Source organism: Nomascus leucogenys, chromosome 2 (assembly GCF_006542625.1).
Source record: "Nomascus leucogenys isolate Asia chromosome 2, Asia_NLE_v1, whole genome shotgun sequence".
Classification (NCBI taxonomy): Eukaryota; Metazoa; Chordata; class Mammalia; order Primates; family Hylobatidae; genus Nomascus; species Nomascus leucogenys.
Genome location: NC_044382.1, coordinates 40,712,323 through 40,732,385, shown reverse-complemented (window position 1 = coordinate 40,732,385; position 20,063 = coordinate 40,712,323). Strand labels below are relative to the sequence as shown.

Sequence of the window (20,063 nt, the reverse complement as noted above, 5' to 3'; positions counted from 1 at the left end):
CAGATGCTATTCTGGTCTTACATTCAACAAATGCTTAATGAATACCTACTAAGTGTTCTAGATAATAGAGATGTAATAAAGAACAAAACAGACAAAAATCTCAGCCCTCATGAAGTTTTTTTTTTTTTTTTTCTTCAAAGACAGGGTCTCACCGTGTCGCCCAGGCTGAACTGCAGTGCTGTGATCACCACGCACTGCAGCCTTACCTCCTGGGCTCAGGTGATCTTCCCACCTCACCTCCCAAGTAACTGGGACCACAGGGGAGCACCACTACACCTGGCTAATTTTTTTTTTATTATTATTATTTTTTTATTTTTACCATTTTTGTACAGGTGGGTTCTCCTTACATTGCACAGGCAGGTTTCAAACTCCCAGGCTCAAATGACGCTCTCACCATGACCTCCCAAAGTGCTAGGATTACAGGCATGAGCCACTGTGAGTGGCCCCATGAAGTTTTAATCTAATAGTGGGAAACAGACAATAAACAGACTAGTAATATAGAAGATATGTCTGGGCATGGTGCCTGATGCTTGTGATCCTAACACTTTAGGAGACTGAGGTAGGAAAATCGCTTGAGGCCAGGAGTTTGAGGTTACAGTGAGTATGATCACACCACTGCACTCCAGCCTGGGAAAGAGTGAGACCTTGTCTCTAAAAATAAAAATTAAAAGATACATAAAATAATTATAACACTATCTAAAGTGGAGAGGGGGCCAGGTGCAGTGGCTGATGCCTGTAATCTCAGCACTTTGGGAAGCTGAGGTATGCAGATCACTTGAGGTCAGGAGTTCGAGACCAGCCTGGCCAACACTGTGAAACCCCATCTCTACTAAAAATACAAAAATTAGCTGGGCGTGGTGGCACATGACTGTAATCCCAGCTACCTGGGAGGCTGAGGCAGGAGAATGGCTTGAACCCGGGGGGCAGAGGCTGTACTGTGCCGAGACTGTGCCACTGCACTCCAGCCTGGGCAAGAGAGACAGACTCCATCTCAGGGAAAAAAAAAAAAAAAAAAAAAAGTGGGGAGGAATGCGAAGCAGGGAAAAAGGACAAAAAGTTCAGAGACTGGAGTGGGTGGGTAAGTGGGAGGGCCTGCCATAAACAGAGAGTGATGAGAAGATTTGGTAAAATTGAGGAAGTATCTGCAAGACTAGGTAAGAATGTAAGCTAAGGAGATATCCACAAATAAGCAATCCAGACAGGACTTATGATTTAGCTGTCTCAATCCTGACTATCACAGCCAATATTCCGTAGTGGGTGCCTAAAGTTCCAAAACAGTTCTGGACTGGAGATACAAATTTGGAAATCAGTAGCATATAGATGGTAGTTAGAGCCATTAGACTAAACAAGATTACCAAGGAAGTGAATAAAAATAAGCAATCTGAGAAATGGGCCCTGGGCCATTCTAAATTTAAGAGATTCAGAAGAGGAAAAGCAATCAGCAGACGGGAATGAGAAAGAACAGCCAGTGTAGGAAAAAAAAAAATATAGCTATAGCTATATTTTGATAGCTAGATGGCACTGGAAGGTTTTAGGAAGAGAAGTGGTATTATCTTATTTTCCTCTTAAAAGGATCATTCTGGCTCTGTGCTGAGAACGCACCATCAAGAAACAAAGATGAGGAGATTAATTACGAGGCAATATTAATCCAGGTGAGAGGATGGCAGTTTAGACCTGCAGGGTGGCAGTAGAAACAGTAAAAAGTGGTCAGACTTATCTTCTGAAGTAAGTCATAAAACCTTTGGCTGGGCATTGTGGCTCATGCCTGTAATCCCAGCACTTTGGGAGGCCACGACAGGCAGATCACCTGAGGTCAGGAGCTCGAGACCAGCCTGGCCAACATAGTGAAACTCTGTCTCAACTAAAAATACAAAAAATTAGCTGGGCATGGTGGCAGGCGCCTGTAATCTCAGCCACTCGGGAGGCTGAGACAGGAGAATTGCTTGTATCCAGGAGGCAGAGGTTGCAGTGAGCTGAGATTGCGCCACTGCTCCAGCCCAGGCAAGAAGAGCAAAACTCCATCTCAAAACAAACAAACAACCAACAACAACAAAAAAAACCTTCGTTCCAGAAGTATCTACCCTATACCTGGATGAAAGGAATGCCCTTATCTCTGAATACACAAGGACATAGAAAAGAATCTGAACAAACAGGCCTTGGTTAATCAGCTGCCCTTTATTTATCATCCTCTTTGTCTAATTATTCATCCCCACCACTGTCCACTTTTCATCAAACCAAAGCATTAAAATACACAGGGGTGTCTGTTTCTGTGGGTCTTGATTTCTGAAGGTGTTCATGTCATGTAAAACTTACATTAAATAAATGTGCATGCTTTTCTCTTGTTACAAATGTCTTCTGTTACAGGTGGCTCAGCTATGAACCCAATGATGGGTAAGGAAAGAAATCTTTCCTACTCAACAGATGCTTGGTAAAAATATACCAGTGGAAATGTTGGGTGCCTAAAGTTCCAAAACAGTTCTGGACTGGAGATACAAATTTGGGAATCAGTAGCATATAGATGGTAGTTAGAGCCATTAGACTAAACAAGATTACCAAGGAAGTGAATAAAAATAAGCAATCTGAGAAATGGGCCCTGGGCCATTCTAAATTTAAGAGATTCAGAAGAGGAAAAGCAATCAGCAGACGGGAATGAGAAAGAACAGCCAGTGTAGGAAAAAAAAAAAAAACAAACACAGTGAGATATCCTGAATGCCAAGTGAAAAAAGTATATCAAGGTAGTGGGAGTAATTAATTGAATCAAACTTTGCTATCACATCAAGTAAAAACATTTAACAGACATCACTGGTGACTTGCAAAAGCTATTTCAGAGGAATGAATGGTCGGAGGAAAGGATCGCTGCAGTGAATTTAAGAGAGAATGGGAGGAGAAGAGTTAAAGAAAAGAGACACAGGCAATTCTTCCAGCAATTCTATTTATAAAGGGAAGCAGAGAAATCAGGGTGTATGTGCTAGAATGGGATGGGGGGAGTCGAGAGAGGGTTTTTTCTGAACTTGGAAGAAATAACAGTATAAATGTTTTACACTGATGGGAATGACTAGGTAGACAGGTAGAAACTGATAATCCAGGAAAGGGCAAGAGGACAACTATAAAAGCAATAACCGAAAAGCTGTTAATCTAATACACCCAAGTCTGTGAAACTAACAGTGGCAGCTTAACTTCTTTGAAATGTCTTCTAGTTTATAAAATAATTGTATAATATGTTCACATCTTTTTATCATAATCCTCTAACATAGGTATTACCCCCACTTATTTAGAGAAAAGCAAAATGCAATTCAGAAGTCAGGTAACTTGGCCAAAGTCACACTGATACTGAACAAAGGCAGAATACAAAACCTAAGTCTTCTTACTCTAAATTCCTCTTTAGCCCTACTTTAGTGGATGGTTTAGAATGAAAATATACTGAGGAAACCCACCTTATCTATTAATTTAGCATCTTATTTTTAAAAGTAGTATCAAAATTACATTTTGAATGTCTTAGAAAGATGCTTTTTACATATAATGGCAATTATATTTTTAAAAAGTTGCCACTAACAAATGAGACAGTGACAATAATTTAGTCATTATTATAACAATGTTCCTAGGTTTTTGCTAATCAAGAAAGGATGCCAACAGTGGAGGTTCAGAACATGCCACACCAATCCTTGGCATAAGGATTATTTTGAGCTTATTATTTTCAGAAATAGCAAACACAGGATAATACAGAGAAGTTACCCTTTTATAAAAGAAATTTTCATCTGTAGTAGAAATTTCCATTTCTACGGGTGTCTCCTCTCTGTACGAGCAAGAGAAAGATGACTCTAAATCACTAAAAACTATCAATCTTCAGAGCAAACCTTAACTTTGCTTACAGTACTTTTCCTGGTCATCTCATTACAACTAGGTCTCCCCAACACCCTTTTTTCCTTTGTTTCAGGACATGATGGTATTTAAGCCACCTCTGAGAGATTTACTCACTTCCCCCGAGTATCTCCCATGTATATATGAGGTACACATGTCTTAAAACTTGTTTTTCTCTTGTTAACCAATATTCTGTTACAGGGATCTATCCCATCCTAAGAACTGTATGAGAATAGTATATGTTCTCCCCTGTACCATGTTCTTCAGCAAAACTCCTAAGAAATACAGAAGCTGTCTTAAAAATAACAAAAGTCAACCATAATACCACCTAGCCACCTCGGCTGACATCATAATTTCTAGGAAAATAATTTAAAATAAGTTGTTTTTTTTCTTTTTTTTGAGATGGAGTCTCACTCTGTCGCCCAGGCTGGAGTACAATGGCGCAATCTTGGCTCACTGCAAGCTCTGCCTCCTGGGTTCACGCCTTTCTCCTGCCTCAGCCTCCCCGGTAGCTGGGATTACAGGCACCCGCCACCACTCCCAGCTAATTTTTTTTGTATTTTTAGTAAAGATGGGGGTTCACCATGTTAGCCAGGACGGTCTCGATCTCCTGACCTTGTGATCTGCCCACCTTGGCCTTCCAAAGTGCTGGGATTACAGGCGTGAGCCACCACACCCAGCCAATAAGTTGTTTTATACTTCTCTACCCAGTGATGTTTCCTAAACTCTGAAAGAATGTATATTCTTGGGGATTTATAATTGAGACAATTAAGTATATCAGCAAAATACTGAACTATAACTTCTGGCGTCAAAGAAACACATGAAGCAATCAAAGTTGTACATCTAACACATATTTTTGACATTCCTTACCTGGTTATTTTCTTCATTCTCAAATACACAATCTTGCTGCATAACTTCATTGTCTAAATTAGTGCTAGCCACAGGTTTTGAACAGTCTCTGTTACTTTCACTGGCATTAATAATATCATCAGCAATATCAACCCTAGGGATGAAGTTTAAAAATTAGATCAGGCCAAATGTTGAGTGTGTAATGCCTTTACTTTAAAATAAGTAAATATCAATAATGATCTGAAACTTTTACTTGTTAAAGAAAATGTGTACTTTTCACAAAAATCCACACTTTTGTCTTGCTAAATTAGATTATTAAATCTGCTACGTTTTTGTCTCCTTGGGATGTTGTGAGAGACCATGCTATCCCCTCTAAAAATGTTCATAAGCGAATAAATAGCTTTTAAAATAATTTATGTGCCAAAATAATCATTTCCCTTATAAATGCACACTCTCACATAATGACACATCTATCCTGATCAAATACAAGTCCAATACTAGACACTACAGTGTCCAACACCTTATCAAGTAAAACAGAAATAGCTTCCTACTGCAGAGTTGTCATCTTACAGTTTAAAATATCCAAAACACTGCAGTTTTTGTTTCAAAGATGATACCACTACCCTCAATAGAACATGTGTTCCCCAGTGGTGAAAATAAGACTATCGTCTGAGCAATGGGTATAGGTTTACAGGATCCCTAGCTAAGCTAAGGACAAACTCCAAGAAATCTGCTTACATCCTTTGAAACATTTTCCCACTATTTCTAACATTTAGATACTGATTTTTTCCTTCACATTCTGCCCAAATACTCCCAATAGATCCAGTTGTATACATGCTTTTTTTTTTTTTAAATTTTTTTCTCTTTTCATTCCCTCTCCTGCCTTTTCCCAGTTGTATGCATTCTAATCATGCCTTCAAAGTACACAAACCAAGGCCATCAAATAGAGCTGCACTGGCTGGCAGTGCTATCCATGGCACGCTTGCAATTGTACTATATGGTATTCCAAAAATAAACATTTCCAGCACTGGTTTTCACATCCATTTACATTTTTCATTTTATATTTGATAGCTATTCTAGTTAGCCCTTTTAAAAACTGTCTTTAAAAAAAAAAAACCACTCCCCAATTATCTTTTTATTCTTTACCTTCCTATGAATCTTCTAGATTTGGGTACATCTTTCTCATCTGTCCCCCACCACCCCCAAAAAACTGATATATGAAAAACATGAAATCACTGCACCATGGTCTCTGAGGGAGGCACACGGGTATCCTGAAATACAGGACTGAAGTAACAGAAAACAAAGGGAGGCTTTCCTTCATTTAAAGGTAACAGGTCAGATGAAGAGTGGAGTAACATCATGCATTACAGGTACTTTTAATTAACACGTATTTAAATACAGGTTAAGTATTCCTTGTCGGAAAAGCTTGGGACCAGAAGTGTTTCAGATTTGTTTTGTTTGTTTGTTTTCAGATTTTGGAATATTTGCCAGTTAGCAACTGGCTCATAAATTATTTTAAAAGCCATTCATTTGCTTATGAAAATTTTCAGAGAGCATAACAAACAAGGTCCCTCACAACATCCCAAGGAGAGGTGCCAGACTGGCATCCCTAATCTGAAAATCCAAAATCTAAAATGCTCAAATGAGCATTTCTTCTATCATGTCTGTGCTCAAAGTTTTGGATTTGGGAGCATTTCAGATTTTGGATTTTTGGATTAGGGATGCTCAACCTGTATTAAGAGCTAATCTAACAAAAACGTAAGGAGGGGAGAGGCTGGTGACAAGGGATAACTATTTAAATAGCAAAGGATGATTCTGCCCACCATTTCACTCAATGATTATATGCACTATAGTGATATCAATCTGCTGCCCCTGTAACTGTCTGTCTAGATCACTCTGTTGCAGAGTCTAATTTTTTCAAGTTATTTTTCATACAACATAATTCCTAAAGGTAAGCTTGTTACTTCATTCGATGTTCAGGGGGAAAAAAACAACAAAAAACAAACAAACCTGTGTTGGACTTAATAAAACACATATTATGAAAAAAGTTATGAGATATCTAGTGTTAAGTATGGATGCATAAACAAGTATATATACAAAGTCACTTTTCACAAACGACTTTCAGAAATCTCCAAGAAAGATGAGATCCTGTTATTTAAGTAGCAATACACTTTTAAGATAAAACAATTTTATAACATTTAATAAACAACAGTAAAATGTTTCTTACTGGTTATTAGATCCTTCCCCATCACAATGAATACTTTCTGCTTCGTTATTACACACCACATTTTGCTGTTGTAAATTCTTAAGATCATGATCTATGCTGCTCTGCAGATCAAAAAGGTGCTGTTCCACAGCTGCTCTAATTGTTCTTTCTAAAATACTACAAAACAACACGTTTTAGTAAGAAGCAGTCACTCTAACTGGATATCTGGTGACACAGACATAAATGCTAAAACCTATGACCAGTAAAACTATTATGGTACTTAAATGGGTAAACCAAAGTGTAAAAAGAAATACATAAAAGGAATACATGATACTGGCTTAAGTTTTAAAAGTAAAATTTACCCAAACAGACAATCATATACAAATCAACCATAATGTCACTATTATTACTGGGATGGGAAGGATCAGTTGTCCCTATAATTCACTCCTCACTATACAGAAAACCACTAAATAAGGCTTTTCAAAGCTAGACTTATAAAGCAAAATAATCTACTAACAGATAAATCAAAGAAACTATGAGGCCGGGTGCGGTGGCTCACGCTTGTAATCCCAGCACTTTGGGAGGCCGAGGCGGGCGGATCACGAGGTCAGGAGATCGAGACCACGGTGAAACCCCGTCTCTATTAAAAATACAAAAAAAAAATTAGCCGGGCGTGGTGGTGGGTGCCTGTAGTCCCAGCTACTCGGAGAGGCTGAGGCAGGAGAATGGCGTGAAACCGGGAGGCGGAGCTTGCAGTGAGCCGAAATTGCACTCCAGCCTGGGCGACAGAGCGAGACTCTGTCTCAAAAAAAAAAAAAAAGAAAGAAAGAAAGAAACTATGAGTACTGCTCACATTTTTTATGTAAAGTCTACTTTTTTAAAACTTATATTCTATGAACATTTTTCAATTATTTCAGAGGATTCAAAAAAACCATTTGAAGAAAGCTCATCTTTATTTTGTATATTAATGCAATGGGTTTCTTCTTCATTTGTTACTATCACAGTACATAAAAAACTAGTTTATTGCCTGTGTACAGTCTTTCCTCTAAAGTGAGCACAAGTACATTATTTTCATTTCTACAGCTTAGTAGTATTTTAAAATCTTAAAAATTTGTCTTCTATAAATATACTACTTACTCTGTAGAGGCTGGTAGGATGCTGATGGGAGATATATGGGTGCTGCAATCAAAGAAAGAAATTAGCTATAAAAATGTTCAATACTCAATAACTACAAAATGTGCTGAAATCTGCCACATTTGCACTACCTTGACACAACCATGAGAGCACATACTAAGTGTTGTATTCTTGTTTACATATCAAGTTGGAAATATTTTCTGAATCTGGTTGGTAAAGCTTTCAAATATTAACCAAAGAAAACAAATTTGGAAAAACGTATCACTAACAAGACCAAAAATTTTAAAGTTAGAATTCATTATGAGCTAAGACCATTACCTGCATTTATCTCTCATTTAATAACTTTCAATACCCAAGGAGTTACAATTACTTCCCCCTTTCCACAAAAGTGAAGCTCAAAGATGTTAATTAACTTGGCCAAATGCATACGGCCATGGGTTGGGTACCCCAAAGCCCCTGCTATTAACAAAGATGCTCTACTGCCTTCCACAACCAAAAAAAAGTGACTAAAAACAAAAACACACACGCCACAGCATGAACACCTCTCACAGATGATGAATCTAATTTTCTAAAGAAACAATTTTTCACACAAAAAGACTCCCAAATATATATACTTGTGGGGGTGAGAGTGGGACAACTACTTTCTCTGGTGCTCAGTTGGAGAAAAACTGATCGATTTCCAAAGCTGGAGGGAAAATTAGTTGTACTGGATTTAAGTGAACAGTAGTATTAGCTGTTCATGAATACAGGTAATTTTTAAAAAATCATTTATCAGATAAAAGACAAGGTACGTTTAAATGGCACCGTGTGCCTAAGCACATCATCACAGCCAACACTTAGCCATAGGGAGGAGTGACCCTGCCTTCTTGACCTGAACACCACATCTGTAGCTACCTCATCATTTTTTAAATGTAAATTAGTTTTATGAAGATCCTCCAAAATGTGGCAATACAATCTCTAACCAAAATGCAGAACAAACGCTATCAAGTTAGTATTGTCAGGATCCACTGCAGGAAACCAAATGAGTATCATTTACCATTCATTCACTCGGCAATCTTCATGTCTCTCAGTAGCAAAGTGAACAAATGCTTTATCAAACAACAGTAAGCCCTCTTGATCTGACACACATAACCCCTCCTACATATAAAAATATTTTTTGTTAACTGCCAGTATCATGATAGTTTCCAATGAATGGATTATTTTTGGTTCTAAAGTACTTCATGCTGATCGTCTCCAGGGAAGTGTTTACCAATATTCATACTTGAGATTTTTCTGGCTAGGTGTAGTGGTTTATGCCTGTAATCCCAGCACTTTGGCAGACTGAAGCTGGAGGTTCATTTGAAACCAGGAATTCAAGATCAGCCTGGGCAACACAGCAAGATCCCATCTCTACAAAAAAAAATAAAAATCAGCCAGGCACGATGATGGCGCATGCCTGTAGTCCTAGCTACTTGGAAGGCTGAGGCAGGAAGATGGCTTGACCCCAGGGAAGTTGCAGGGAGCTGTGATCGTGCCACTGTACTCCTGCCTGGGTGACAGAAAGATACCTTGTCTCAAAAAAAAGAAAGGAAATAAAAGAACTAAAGTTTTTTGGAACTTCATTTCTGAAATCCAAAAAAGCTGGGGCGAAAAACCCCAAAACATGGTACAAAGAAGAGTGTAGCCATCATCAGTTTATTTCTAGTGGCTTCCTGTGAGCTAAAAGTTAAATATTTATTGACTTCTGTAGAAAAAAAAAAAAAAAGTAAAAAGATAAATGAGGCTTTCCCTAAAGAGTCTTAACTTCAACTAGGATATTAAATCATTTTCTGATATTTTGCTTTAATAAACTATTGCTTATATTTTTACATTTTGGTTATCAGCTGCTATTAAATTTAAAAAGTTGAATCTTTATGTGGTGCGATCTGTTTTATTTTCCTTGGTAATATGTGCAATCTCTACTAAACTTAAGATGATTCCTTGCCTATCGAGAAATATTCATTTTATTTTTAATATCTAATTATAATCCAATGACAATGTGGCATACTGAATGGTGTGGGGAAAAATCTATAAATTGAACACTCTTAGCCATTTAATTTGTGATCTCTGGTGAGCTTTCGCTTTATCTTTCTTTTTTTGTCTTTTTTTTTTTAATTATACTTTAACTTTTAGGGTACATGTGCACAATGTGCAGGTTTGTTACATATGTATCCATGTGCCATGTTGGTGTGCTGCACCCATTAACTTGTCATTTAGCATTAGGTATATCTCCTAATGCTGTCCCTCCCCCCTCCCCCCACTCCACAACAGTCCCCGGTGTGTGATGTTCCCCTTCCTGTGTCCGTGTGTTCTCATTGTTCAATTCCCACCTATGAGTGAGAACATGCGGTGTTTGGTTTTTTGTCCTTGAGATAGTTTGCTGAGAATGATGGTTTCCAGTTTCATCCATGTCCCTACAAAGGACACGAACTCATCATTTTTTATGGCTGCACAGTATCCCATGGTGTATATGTGCCACATTTTCTTAATCCAGTCTATCGTTGTTGGACATTTGGGTTGGTTCCAAGTCTTTGCTATTGTGAATAGTGCTGCAATAAACATACGTGTGCATGTGTCTTTATAGCAGCATGATTTATAGTCCTTTGGGTACATACCCAGTAATGGGATGGCTGGGTCAAATGGTATTTCTAGTTCTAGATCCCTGAGGAATCACCACACTGACTTCCACAATGGGTGAACTAGTTTACAGTCCCACCAACAGTGTAAAAGTGTTCCTATTTCTCCACATCCTCACCAGCACCTGTTGTTTCCTGACTTTTTAATGATGGCCATTCTAACTGGTGTGAGATGGTATCTCACTGTGGTTTTGATTTGCATTTCTCTGATGGCCAGTGATGATGAGCATTTTTTCGTGTGTCTTTTGGCTGCAGAAATGTCTTCTTTTGAGAAGTGTCTGTTCATGTCCTTTGCCCACTTTTTGATGGGGTTTTTCTTGTAAATTTGTTTGAGTTCATTGTAGATTCTGAATATTAGCCCTTTGTCAGATGAGTAGGTTGCAAAAATTTTCTCCCATTTTGTAGGTTGCCTGTTCACTCTGATGGTAGTTTCTTTTGCTGTGCAGAAGCTCTTTAGTTTAACTAGATCCCATTTGTCAATTTTGGCTTTTGTTGCCATTGCTTTTGGTGTTTTAGACATGAAGTCCTTGCCCATGCCTATGTCCTGAATGGTAATGCCTAGGTTTTCTTCTAGGGTTTTTATGGTTTTAGGTCTAACATGTAAGTCTTTAATCCATCTTGAATTAACTTTTGTATAAGGTGTAAGGAAGGGATCCAGTTTCAGCTTTCTACATATGGCTAGCCAGTTTTCCCAGCACCATTTATTAAATAGGGAATCCTTTTCCCATTGCTTGTTTTTGTCAGGTTTGTCAAAGATCAGATAGTTGTAGATATGCGGCATTATTTCTGAGGGCTCTGTTCTGTTCCATTGATCTATGTCTCTGTTGTGGTACCAGTACCATGCTGTTTTGGTTACTGTAGCCTTGTAGTATAGTTTGAAGTCAGGTAGCATGATGCGTCCAGCTTTGTTCTTTTGGCTTAGGATTGACTTGGCGACGTGGGCTCTTTTTTGGTTCCATATGAACTTTAAAGTACTTTTTTCCAATTCTGTGAAGAAAGTCATTGGTAGCTTGATGGGGATGGCATTGAATCTATAAATTACCTTGGGCAGTATGGCCATTTTCATGATATTGATTCTTCCAACCCATGAGCATGGAATGTTCTTCCATTTGTTTGTATCCTCTTTTATTTCATTGAGCAGTGGTTTGTAGTTCTCCTTGAAGAGGTCCTTCACATCCCTTGTAAGTTGGATTCCTAGGTATTTTATTCTCTTTGAAGCAATTGTGAATGGGAGTTCACTCATGATTTGGCTCTCTGTCTGTGATTGGTGTACAAGAATGCTTGTGATTTTTGTACATTGATTTTGTATCCTGAGACTTTGCTGAAGTTGCTTATCAGCTTAAGGAGATTTTGGGCTGAGACAATGGGGTTTTCTAGATATAAATCATGTCATCTGCAAACAGGGACAATTTGACTTCCTCTTTTCCTAACTGAATACCCTTTATTTCCTTCTCCTGCCTGATTGCCCTGGCCAGAACTTCCAACACTATGTTGAATAGGAGTGGTGAGAGAGGGCATCCCTGTCTTATGCCAGTTTTCAAAGGGAATGCTTCCAGTTTTTGCCCATTCAGTATGATATTGGCTGTGAGTTTGTCATAGATAGCTCTTATTATTTTGAGATACGTCCCATCAATACCTAATTTATTGAGAGTTTTTAGCATGAACGGTTGTTGAATTTTGTCAAAGGCCTTTTCTGCAACTATTGAGATAATTATGTGGTTGTCTTTGGTTCTGTTTATATGCTGGATTACATTTATTGATTTGCGTATGTTGAACCAGCCTTGCATCCCAGGGATGAAGCCCACTTGATCATGGTGGATAAGCTTTTTGATGTGCTGCTGGATTCGGTTTGCCAGTATTTGAGGATTTTTGCATCAATGTTCATCAAGGATATTAGTCTGAAATTCCCTTTTTTGGTTGTGTCTCTGCCGGGCTTTGGTATCAGGATGATGCTGGCCTCATAAAATGTGTTACGGAGGATTCCCTCTTTTTCTATCGATTGGAATAGTTTCAGAAGGAATGGTACCAGTTCCTCCTTATACCTCTGGTAGAATTCGGCTGTGAATCCATCAGGTCCTGAACTCTTTTTGGTTGGTAAGCTATTGATTATTGCCACAATTTCAGAGCCTGTTATTGGTCTATTCAGAGATTCAACTTCTTCCTGGTTTAGTCTTGGGAGGGTGTATTTGTCGAGGAATTTATCCATTTCTTCTAGATTTTCTAGTTTATTTGCGTAGAGGTGTTTATAGTATTCTCTGATGGTAGATTGTATTTCTGTGGGATCGGTGGTGATATCCCCTTTTTCATTTTTTATTGCGTCTATTTGATTCTTCTCTCTTTTCTTCTTTATTAGTCTTGCTAGTGGTCTATCAATTTTGTTGATCTTTTCAAAAAACCAGCTCCTGGATTCATTAATTTTTTGAAGGGTTTTTTGTGTCTCTATTTCCTTCAGTTCTGCTCTGATTTTAGTTATTTCTTGCCTTCTGCTAGCTTTTGAATGTGTTTGCTCTTGCTTTTCTAGTTCTTTTAATTGTGATGTTAGGGTGTCAATTTTGGATCTTTCCTGCTTTCTCTTGTGGGCATTTAGTGCTATAAATTTCCCTCTACACACTGCTTTGAATGTGTCCCAGAGATTCTGGTATGTTGTGTCTTTGTTCTTGTTGGTTTCAAAGAACATCTTTATTTCTGCCTTCATTTTGTTATGTACCTAGTAGTCATTCAGAAACAGGTTTTTCAGTTTCCATGTAGTTGAGCGGTTTTGAGTGAGTTTCTTAATCCTGAGTTCTAGTTTGATTGCACTGTGGTCTGAGAGACAGTTTGTTATAATTTCTATTCTTTTACATTTGCTGAGGAGAGCTTTACTTCCAACTATGTGGTCAATTTTGGAATAGGTGTGGTGTGGTGCTGAAAAAAATGTATATTCTGTTGATTTGGGGTGCAGAGTTCTGTAGATGTCTATTAGGTCCACTTGGTGCAGAGCTTGAAGTTCAATTCCTGGGTATCCTTGTTAACTTTCTGTCTCGTTGATCTGTCTAATGTTGACAGTGGGGTGTTAAAAACTCCCATTATTATTGTGTGGGAGTTTAAGTCTCTTTGTAGGTCACTCAGGACTTGCTTTATGAATCTGGGTGCTCCTGTGTTGGGTGCATATATATTTAGGATAGTCAGCTCTTCTTGTTGAATTGATCCCTTTATCATTATGTAATGGCCTTCTTTGTCTCTTTTGATCTTTGTTGGTTTAAAGTCTATTTTATCAGAGACTAGGATTGCAACCCCTGCCTTTTTTTGTTTTCCATTTGCTTGGCAGATCTTCCTCCATCCCTTTATTTTGAGCCTATGTGTGTCTCTGCATGTGAGATGGGTTTCCTGAATACAGCACACTGATGGGTCTTGACTCCTTATCCAATTTGCCAGTCTGTGTCTTTTAATTGGAGCATTTAGCCTGTTTACATTTAAAGTTAATATTGTTATGTATGAATTTGATCCTGTCATTATGATGTTAGTTGGTTATTTTGCTCATTAGTTGATGCAGTTTCTTCCTAGCCTCGATGGTCTTTACAATTTGGCATGTTTTTGCAGTGACTGGTACCGGTTGTTCCTTTCCATGTTTAGTGCTTCCTTCAGGAGCTCTTTTAGGGCAGGCCTGGTGGGGACAAAATCACTCAGCATTTGCTTGTCTGTAAAGTATTTTATTTCTCTTTCACTTATGAAGCTTCGTTTGGCTGGATATGAAATTCTGGGTTGAAAATTCTTTTCTTTAAGAATGTTGAATATCAGCCCCCATACTCTTCTGGCTTGTAGAGTTTCTGCCAAGAGATCAGCTGTTAGTCTGATGGGCTTCCCTTTGTGGGTAACCCGACCTTTCTCTCTGGCTGCCCTTAACATTTTTTCCTTCATTTCAACTTTGGTGAATCTGACAATTATGTGTCTTGGAGTTGCTCTTCTCGAGGAGTATCTTTGTGGCGTTCTCTGTATTTCCTGAATCAGAATGTCGGCCTGCCTTGCTAGATTGGGGAAGTTCTCCTGGATAATATCTTGCAGAGTGTTTTCCAACTTGGTTCCATTCTCCCCGTCACTTTCAGGTACACCAATCAGACGTAGGTTTGGTCTTTTCACATAGTCCCATATTTCTTGGAGGCTTTGTTCATTTCTTTTTATTCTTTTTTCTCTGAACTTCCCTTCTCGCTTCATTTCATTCATTTCTTCTTCCACCACTGATACCCTTTCTTCCAGTTGATCCCATCGGCTCCTGAGGCTTCTGCAATCTTCACGTAGTTCTCGAAACTTGGCTTTCAGCTCCATCAGCTTCTTTAAGCCCTTCTCTGCATTGGTTATCTTAGTTATACATTCATCTATTTTTTTTTTCAAAGTTTTTAACTTCTTTGCCATTGGTTTGAATTTCCTCCCGTAGCTCAGAGTAGTTTGATCGTCTGAAGCCTTCTTCTCTCAACTCGTCAAAGTCATTCTCCATCCAGCTTTGTTCCGTTGCTGGTGAGGAACTGTGTTCCTTTGGAGGAGGAGAGGTGCTCTGCTTTTTAGAGTTTCCAGTTTTTCTGCTCTGTTTTCTCCCCATCTTCGTAGGTTTTTCTACTTTTGGTCTTTGATGATGGTGATGTACAGATGGGTTTTTGGTGTGGGTGTCCTTTCTGTTTGTTAGTTTTCCTTCTACCAGACAGGACCCTCAGCTGCAGGTCTGTTGGAGTTTGCTAGAGGTCCACTCCAGACCGTTTGGCTGGGTGTCAGCGGCGGTGGCTGCAGAACAGCGGATTTTCGTGAGACCACAAATTCAGCTGTCTGATCGTTCCTCTGGAAGTTTTGTCTCAGAGGAGTACCTGGCCGAGTGATGTGTCAGTCTGTCCCTACTGGGGGGTGCCTCCCAGTTAGGCTGCTCGGGGGTCAGGGACCCACTTTAGGAGGCAGTCTGCCCGTTCTCAGATCTCCAGCTGCGTGCTGGGGGAACCACTACTCTCTTCAAAGCTATCAGGCAGGGACATTTAAGTCTGCACAGGTTCCTGCTTTTTGTTTGTCTGCGCCCTGCCCCCAGAGATGGAGCCTACAGAGGCAGGCAGGCCTCCTTGAGCTGTGGTGGGCTCCACCCAGTTCGAGCTTCCTGGCTGCTTTGTTTACCTAAGCAACCCTGGGCAATGGCGGGCGCCCCTCCCCCAGCCTCGATGCCACCTTGCAGTTTGATCTCAGACTGCTGTGCTAGCAATCAGTGAGACTCCGTGGGCGTAGGACCCTCCGAGCCAGGTGCGGGACACAATCTCCTGGTGTGCCATTTTCCAAACCCGTTGGAAAAGCGCGGTATTAGGGTGGGACTGACCCGATTTTCCAGGTGCCGTCTGTTACCCCTTTCTTTGACTAGGAAAGGGAACTCCCTGACCCCTTGCGCTTCCCGAGTGAGGCAATGCCTCACCCTGCTTTGGCTCGCGCACCGTGCGCTGCTCCGACTGTCCTGCACCCACTGTTTGGCACTCCCTAGTGAGATGAACCCGGTACCTCAGATGGAAATGCAGAAATCACCCGTCTTCTGTGTCGCTCACCTTGCTTTATCTTATACCAAATTCTGAAGAAGCTCTCTAATTCTCAACTACTTACTTCATCAGTCTGTTACTAAAGCTTTACATAATGTTTTAATTCTTGGTAGGGCTTATATCCTCTCTGTTCTTTCTCAGATTTGCCCTTATTAGTCATCTGCTCATTTTCCCAGAGGAATTTTCTCACCCTTTTTTGTCAGATTAGATTATCAATAAAATGCTAGTAGGTAAATGGATACAAGATATTTCATAAAGAATTAAATAACCAAAAAGAAAAATAATCAACCTAACTAGATATACAAGTTTAAAATAAGGAGCCAGGTGCCAGTGGCTCATGCCTCAAGTCCCAGCTACTCAGGAGGCTGAGTCAGGAGGATCACTTGAGCCCAGGAGTTTGAGGCCACCCTGGGCAACACAGCAAGACTCCCATCTCAAAAAAAAAAAAAAATAAGGATTAAAATAAAATTTATATATATTTCTGCTGATGTCAATATAGTATATCGATAAAGGCTATGAAACTGGCATGCATGTTGCTAGTGGGAAGGTTAATGAGTAAAAATTTCTTACAGAAATCTATTTAGTAATGCATTTCAAAGAGCTCTAAAAATGTGCATGCACTTTGACTCAGAAAGTCTGAGACTCTATCAAAAAGGGTTTATCAAATCTACCACAATCTATCCTAGAAACAAAAGGGGAGGATGGATTTTATACCATAAAGTATTCTCTGTAGCATTTTTCCAATATTATAAAACTTCTCAAAAATACAGAAAAGTGAAAATAAACCGTATAAGAACACCTATAGCCCCAACATTTAGAGTCTACAATTAACATTTTACTATATTTGCAGAATTATCTTTAAGAAAGAAATATCAGCAAATGAATATATAAAATGGATCAGGACACATACAATGGACTGTTGTGAAATCATTGGTGTTAAGATTAGACAGTAATAACAGAAATTGTTTTTATATGTGCAAACATAAACAATGTGTGCAACTATGTACTAAAATGGCTCCATTTAATAATGTGTTTTTATAACTATAAACAAAGGCAAATACACTAAGCCAGAATTTGGGAGCTCTCTTGTAGCATCTCTAGAGCAGGGATGTCATCCGTGGACCATTTGTATCAGAATCTCCTGAAGTGACAGTGTTATTTTGTTGGAGATCTGTACTTTATCCCAAACCTCAAATACCAGAAAGCCAAAGTAAATAAAATAGTATGGCACCCACACACAAAAATAGGCAGACAGAAAAGAAAAACAACCATCATATACACTTCATTTAGAACAAAAGGTGGTGTACAGAAAGCAGGGAAATGGCAGTGTTTTCAAAAATGAATGCGATACAATTTGGTATCCAAATGGAAAAAGTTAACTTGGCCCCGACCTCACACATGAGAGATAAAATCAATTCTGGGTAGATTGTAGATCTAAACATGAAAGGTAAAATAATAAAGGTAAGAAGATAAAGTGGAAATGTTTACTTAGGAAAAGATTTCTTAAACATGACACAAAAAGCATTAACCACAGGAGGAAAAGAGTGACAAATTTGATTAAAATTAGCAACTTTTTTTTGAGACAGGGTCTCACTTTGTCACCCAGGCTAGAGTGCAGTGGCACAAACAAACCTCACTACAGCCTCCATGTCCCCGTCTCAAGGGATTCTCCTGCCTCAGACCGCCAAGTAGGTGGGACTACAGGCACATGCCCAGCTAACTTTTGTAATTTTTGTGGAGGCAGGGTTTCACCATGTTGCCCAGGCTGGTCTCAAACTCCAGAGCTCAAGTGATCCTCCCGCCTCAGCTTCCCCAAGTGCTAGGATTATAAGCGTGAGCCATCATGCTCAGCCAGGAACTATTTTTTATATAATAAAAAATAATAAAATTTTAAAACCTATTTTTAATATAATATATATTTTTAAAGTCTCCTGACAAAGAATTAAAAAAAAAAAAAAAAAAGGCCAGGCACAGTGGCTCATGCCTGTAATCCCAGCCCTTTGGGAGGCCGAGGCGGGCAGATCACCTGAGATTGGGAGTTCGAGGCCAGCCTGACCAACACGGAGAAACGCCATCTCTACTAAAAATACAAAAATTAGCCGGGCATGGTGACGCATGCCTGTAATCCCAGCTACTCGGGAGGCTGAGGCAGGGGAATCACTCGAACCTGGGAGGAAGAGGTTGTGGTGAGTTGAGATCATGCCATTGCACTCTAGCCTGGGCAACGAGAGCGAAATTCTGTCTCAAAAAAAAAAAACCTCCAATGAACCACTAAAGTTCACAAAAGTAGGAATCAGCCAAAACACATATGAAAAAGGGGAGGGCTCTTATTAAAGTGACAATGAAATACTCTTATATGCTCACAAGATTAGTTAACGCCAAGTGTTGGCAAGGATGTGAAACAACTGTCACACGCTGTTATTAGGGATGTAAAATGGAATAAGTACGTTGAATAATTAGGGAATACTTACTAAAACTGAAGACAGGTGTTATGTCTTCATCTGCATGCACATGTACACCAGAAGATGGGTATAAGAACGTATATAACACTACTATTAAAAATAGTCACAAAGTAAAAACAATTGAATTGTTCACCAACAGCAAAATGGATAATTGTGGTGTAATCATACAAGAGGATACTTTACAACAATGATACAGGCCACAGTGACATGCAGCAGCATGGATAAATCCCAAACTTACACAGTGAAAAAAACCACTGTTCAGTGAAAGAAACCAGACCAAGAATTTACATATAATCTGATTTCATTTTCATAAAGCTCTAAAACATATAAGGAAGTGATTGCTATAATGTCCACGTAGTAATCACCTTAGTAGGGAGGGAGGGGATCAGGATTTTGAGAGCAACTGGGGTGCTGTCACAGTTTATTCACAGATGTGTGTGGTTACAAGGATATTTGCTTCTAACTTGTTTTGCTATACATTTACTTTATGCCCATTTCTGCAGTATGATTTACTTTCCAATATAAAATGAGGCCAGCCACGGCAGCTCATGCCTGTAATCCCAGCACTTCAGGAGGCCAGGGCAGAGGATAACTTGAGGCCAGGAGTTTGAGGCCAGCCTGGGCAACATAGCAAAACCCCATCTATTTTTTTAATTAAAAAATTAATTTTTTAGAAAAGCAAAGAGGCTGGGCATGGTGGCTCATGCCTATAATCCAGCACTTTGGGAGGCTGAGGCAGGCAGATCACTTGAGGTCAAGAGTTCGAGGGCAGCCGGGCCTACGTGGTGAAACCCCGTATCTACTAAAAAAACTACAAAAAAATTAGCTAGTCATGGTGGTGCGCACCTGTAGTTCCAGTTACTCGGGAGGCTGAGGCAGGAGAATTGCTTGAACCCGGGAGGTGGAGGTCACAGTGAGCTGAGATTGCACCACTGCACTCCAGCCTGAGTGACAGAGCAAGACTCCGTCTCAAAATAAATAAATAAATAGAATAAAATAAAACAAGGAAAAAAGCTTGTTAAAAAGGTAGATTCCAAGTTCCCACTCCAAATCTCTAAAGTAGGGCCTAAGAGTCTACATTTTTAACAAATGCCAATGATGATTCTTATCCATAGTAGTAAGTTTAAGAAATACTGGCTTAGGTCTATATCTAACCTCCAAAAACAATAAAGTTTAATAAAGTTTCCAGTTATTCAAAGGAGCCAAAAAGAGGCGAAAGTTCCGGTGGTCTTAAATTGAATAGATCACAAGGTAGTTGATCTTTTTTGCTTCCTATCCCTTTTAATTGCTACTGAAAACTACAAGTATATATAAAAGCAGTGATCAGCAAGCTCGATTATTACTGCAAGAGTAAAGATTTTTTAGC

General features: G+C 39.2%; 1 protein-coding gene across 3 annotated transcripts in view; it reads right to left on the bottom strand.

Moving 5' to 3' along the window:
• FAM13B (family with sequence similarity 13 member B) overlaps nucleotides 1-20,063 on the bottom strand; it is a 100,436-nt gene that overhangs the window by 35,365 nt on the left and 45,008 nt on the right. For all 3 annotated transcript variants that reach the window (XM_030828706.1, XM_030828705.1, XM_030828707.1), the window contains exons 8-10: nucleotides 8,051-8,092; nucleotides 6,935-7,090; nucleotides 4,729-4,861 (exon numbers count right to left, since the gene is read on the bottom strand). In XM_030828706.1, the coding sequence (XP_030684566.1) occupies nucleotides 4,729-4,861; nucleotides 6,935-7,090; nucleotides 8,051-8,092 (331 nt within the window). The remainder of the gene's footprint in view (nucleotides 1-4,728; nucleotides 4,862-6,934; nucleotides 7,091-8,050; nucleotides 8,093-20,063) is intronic.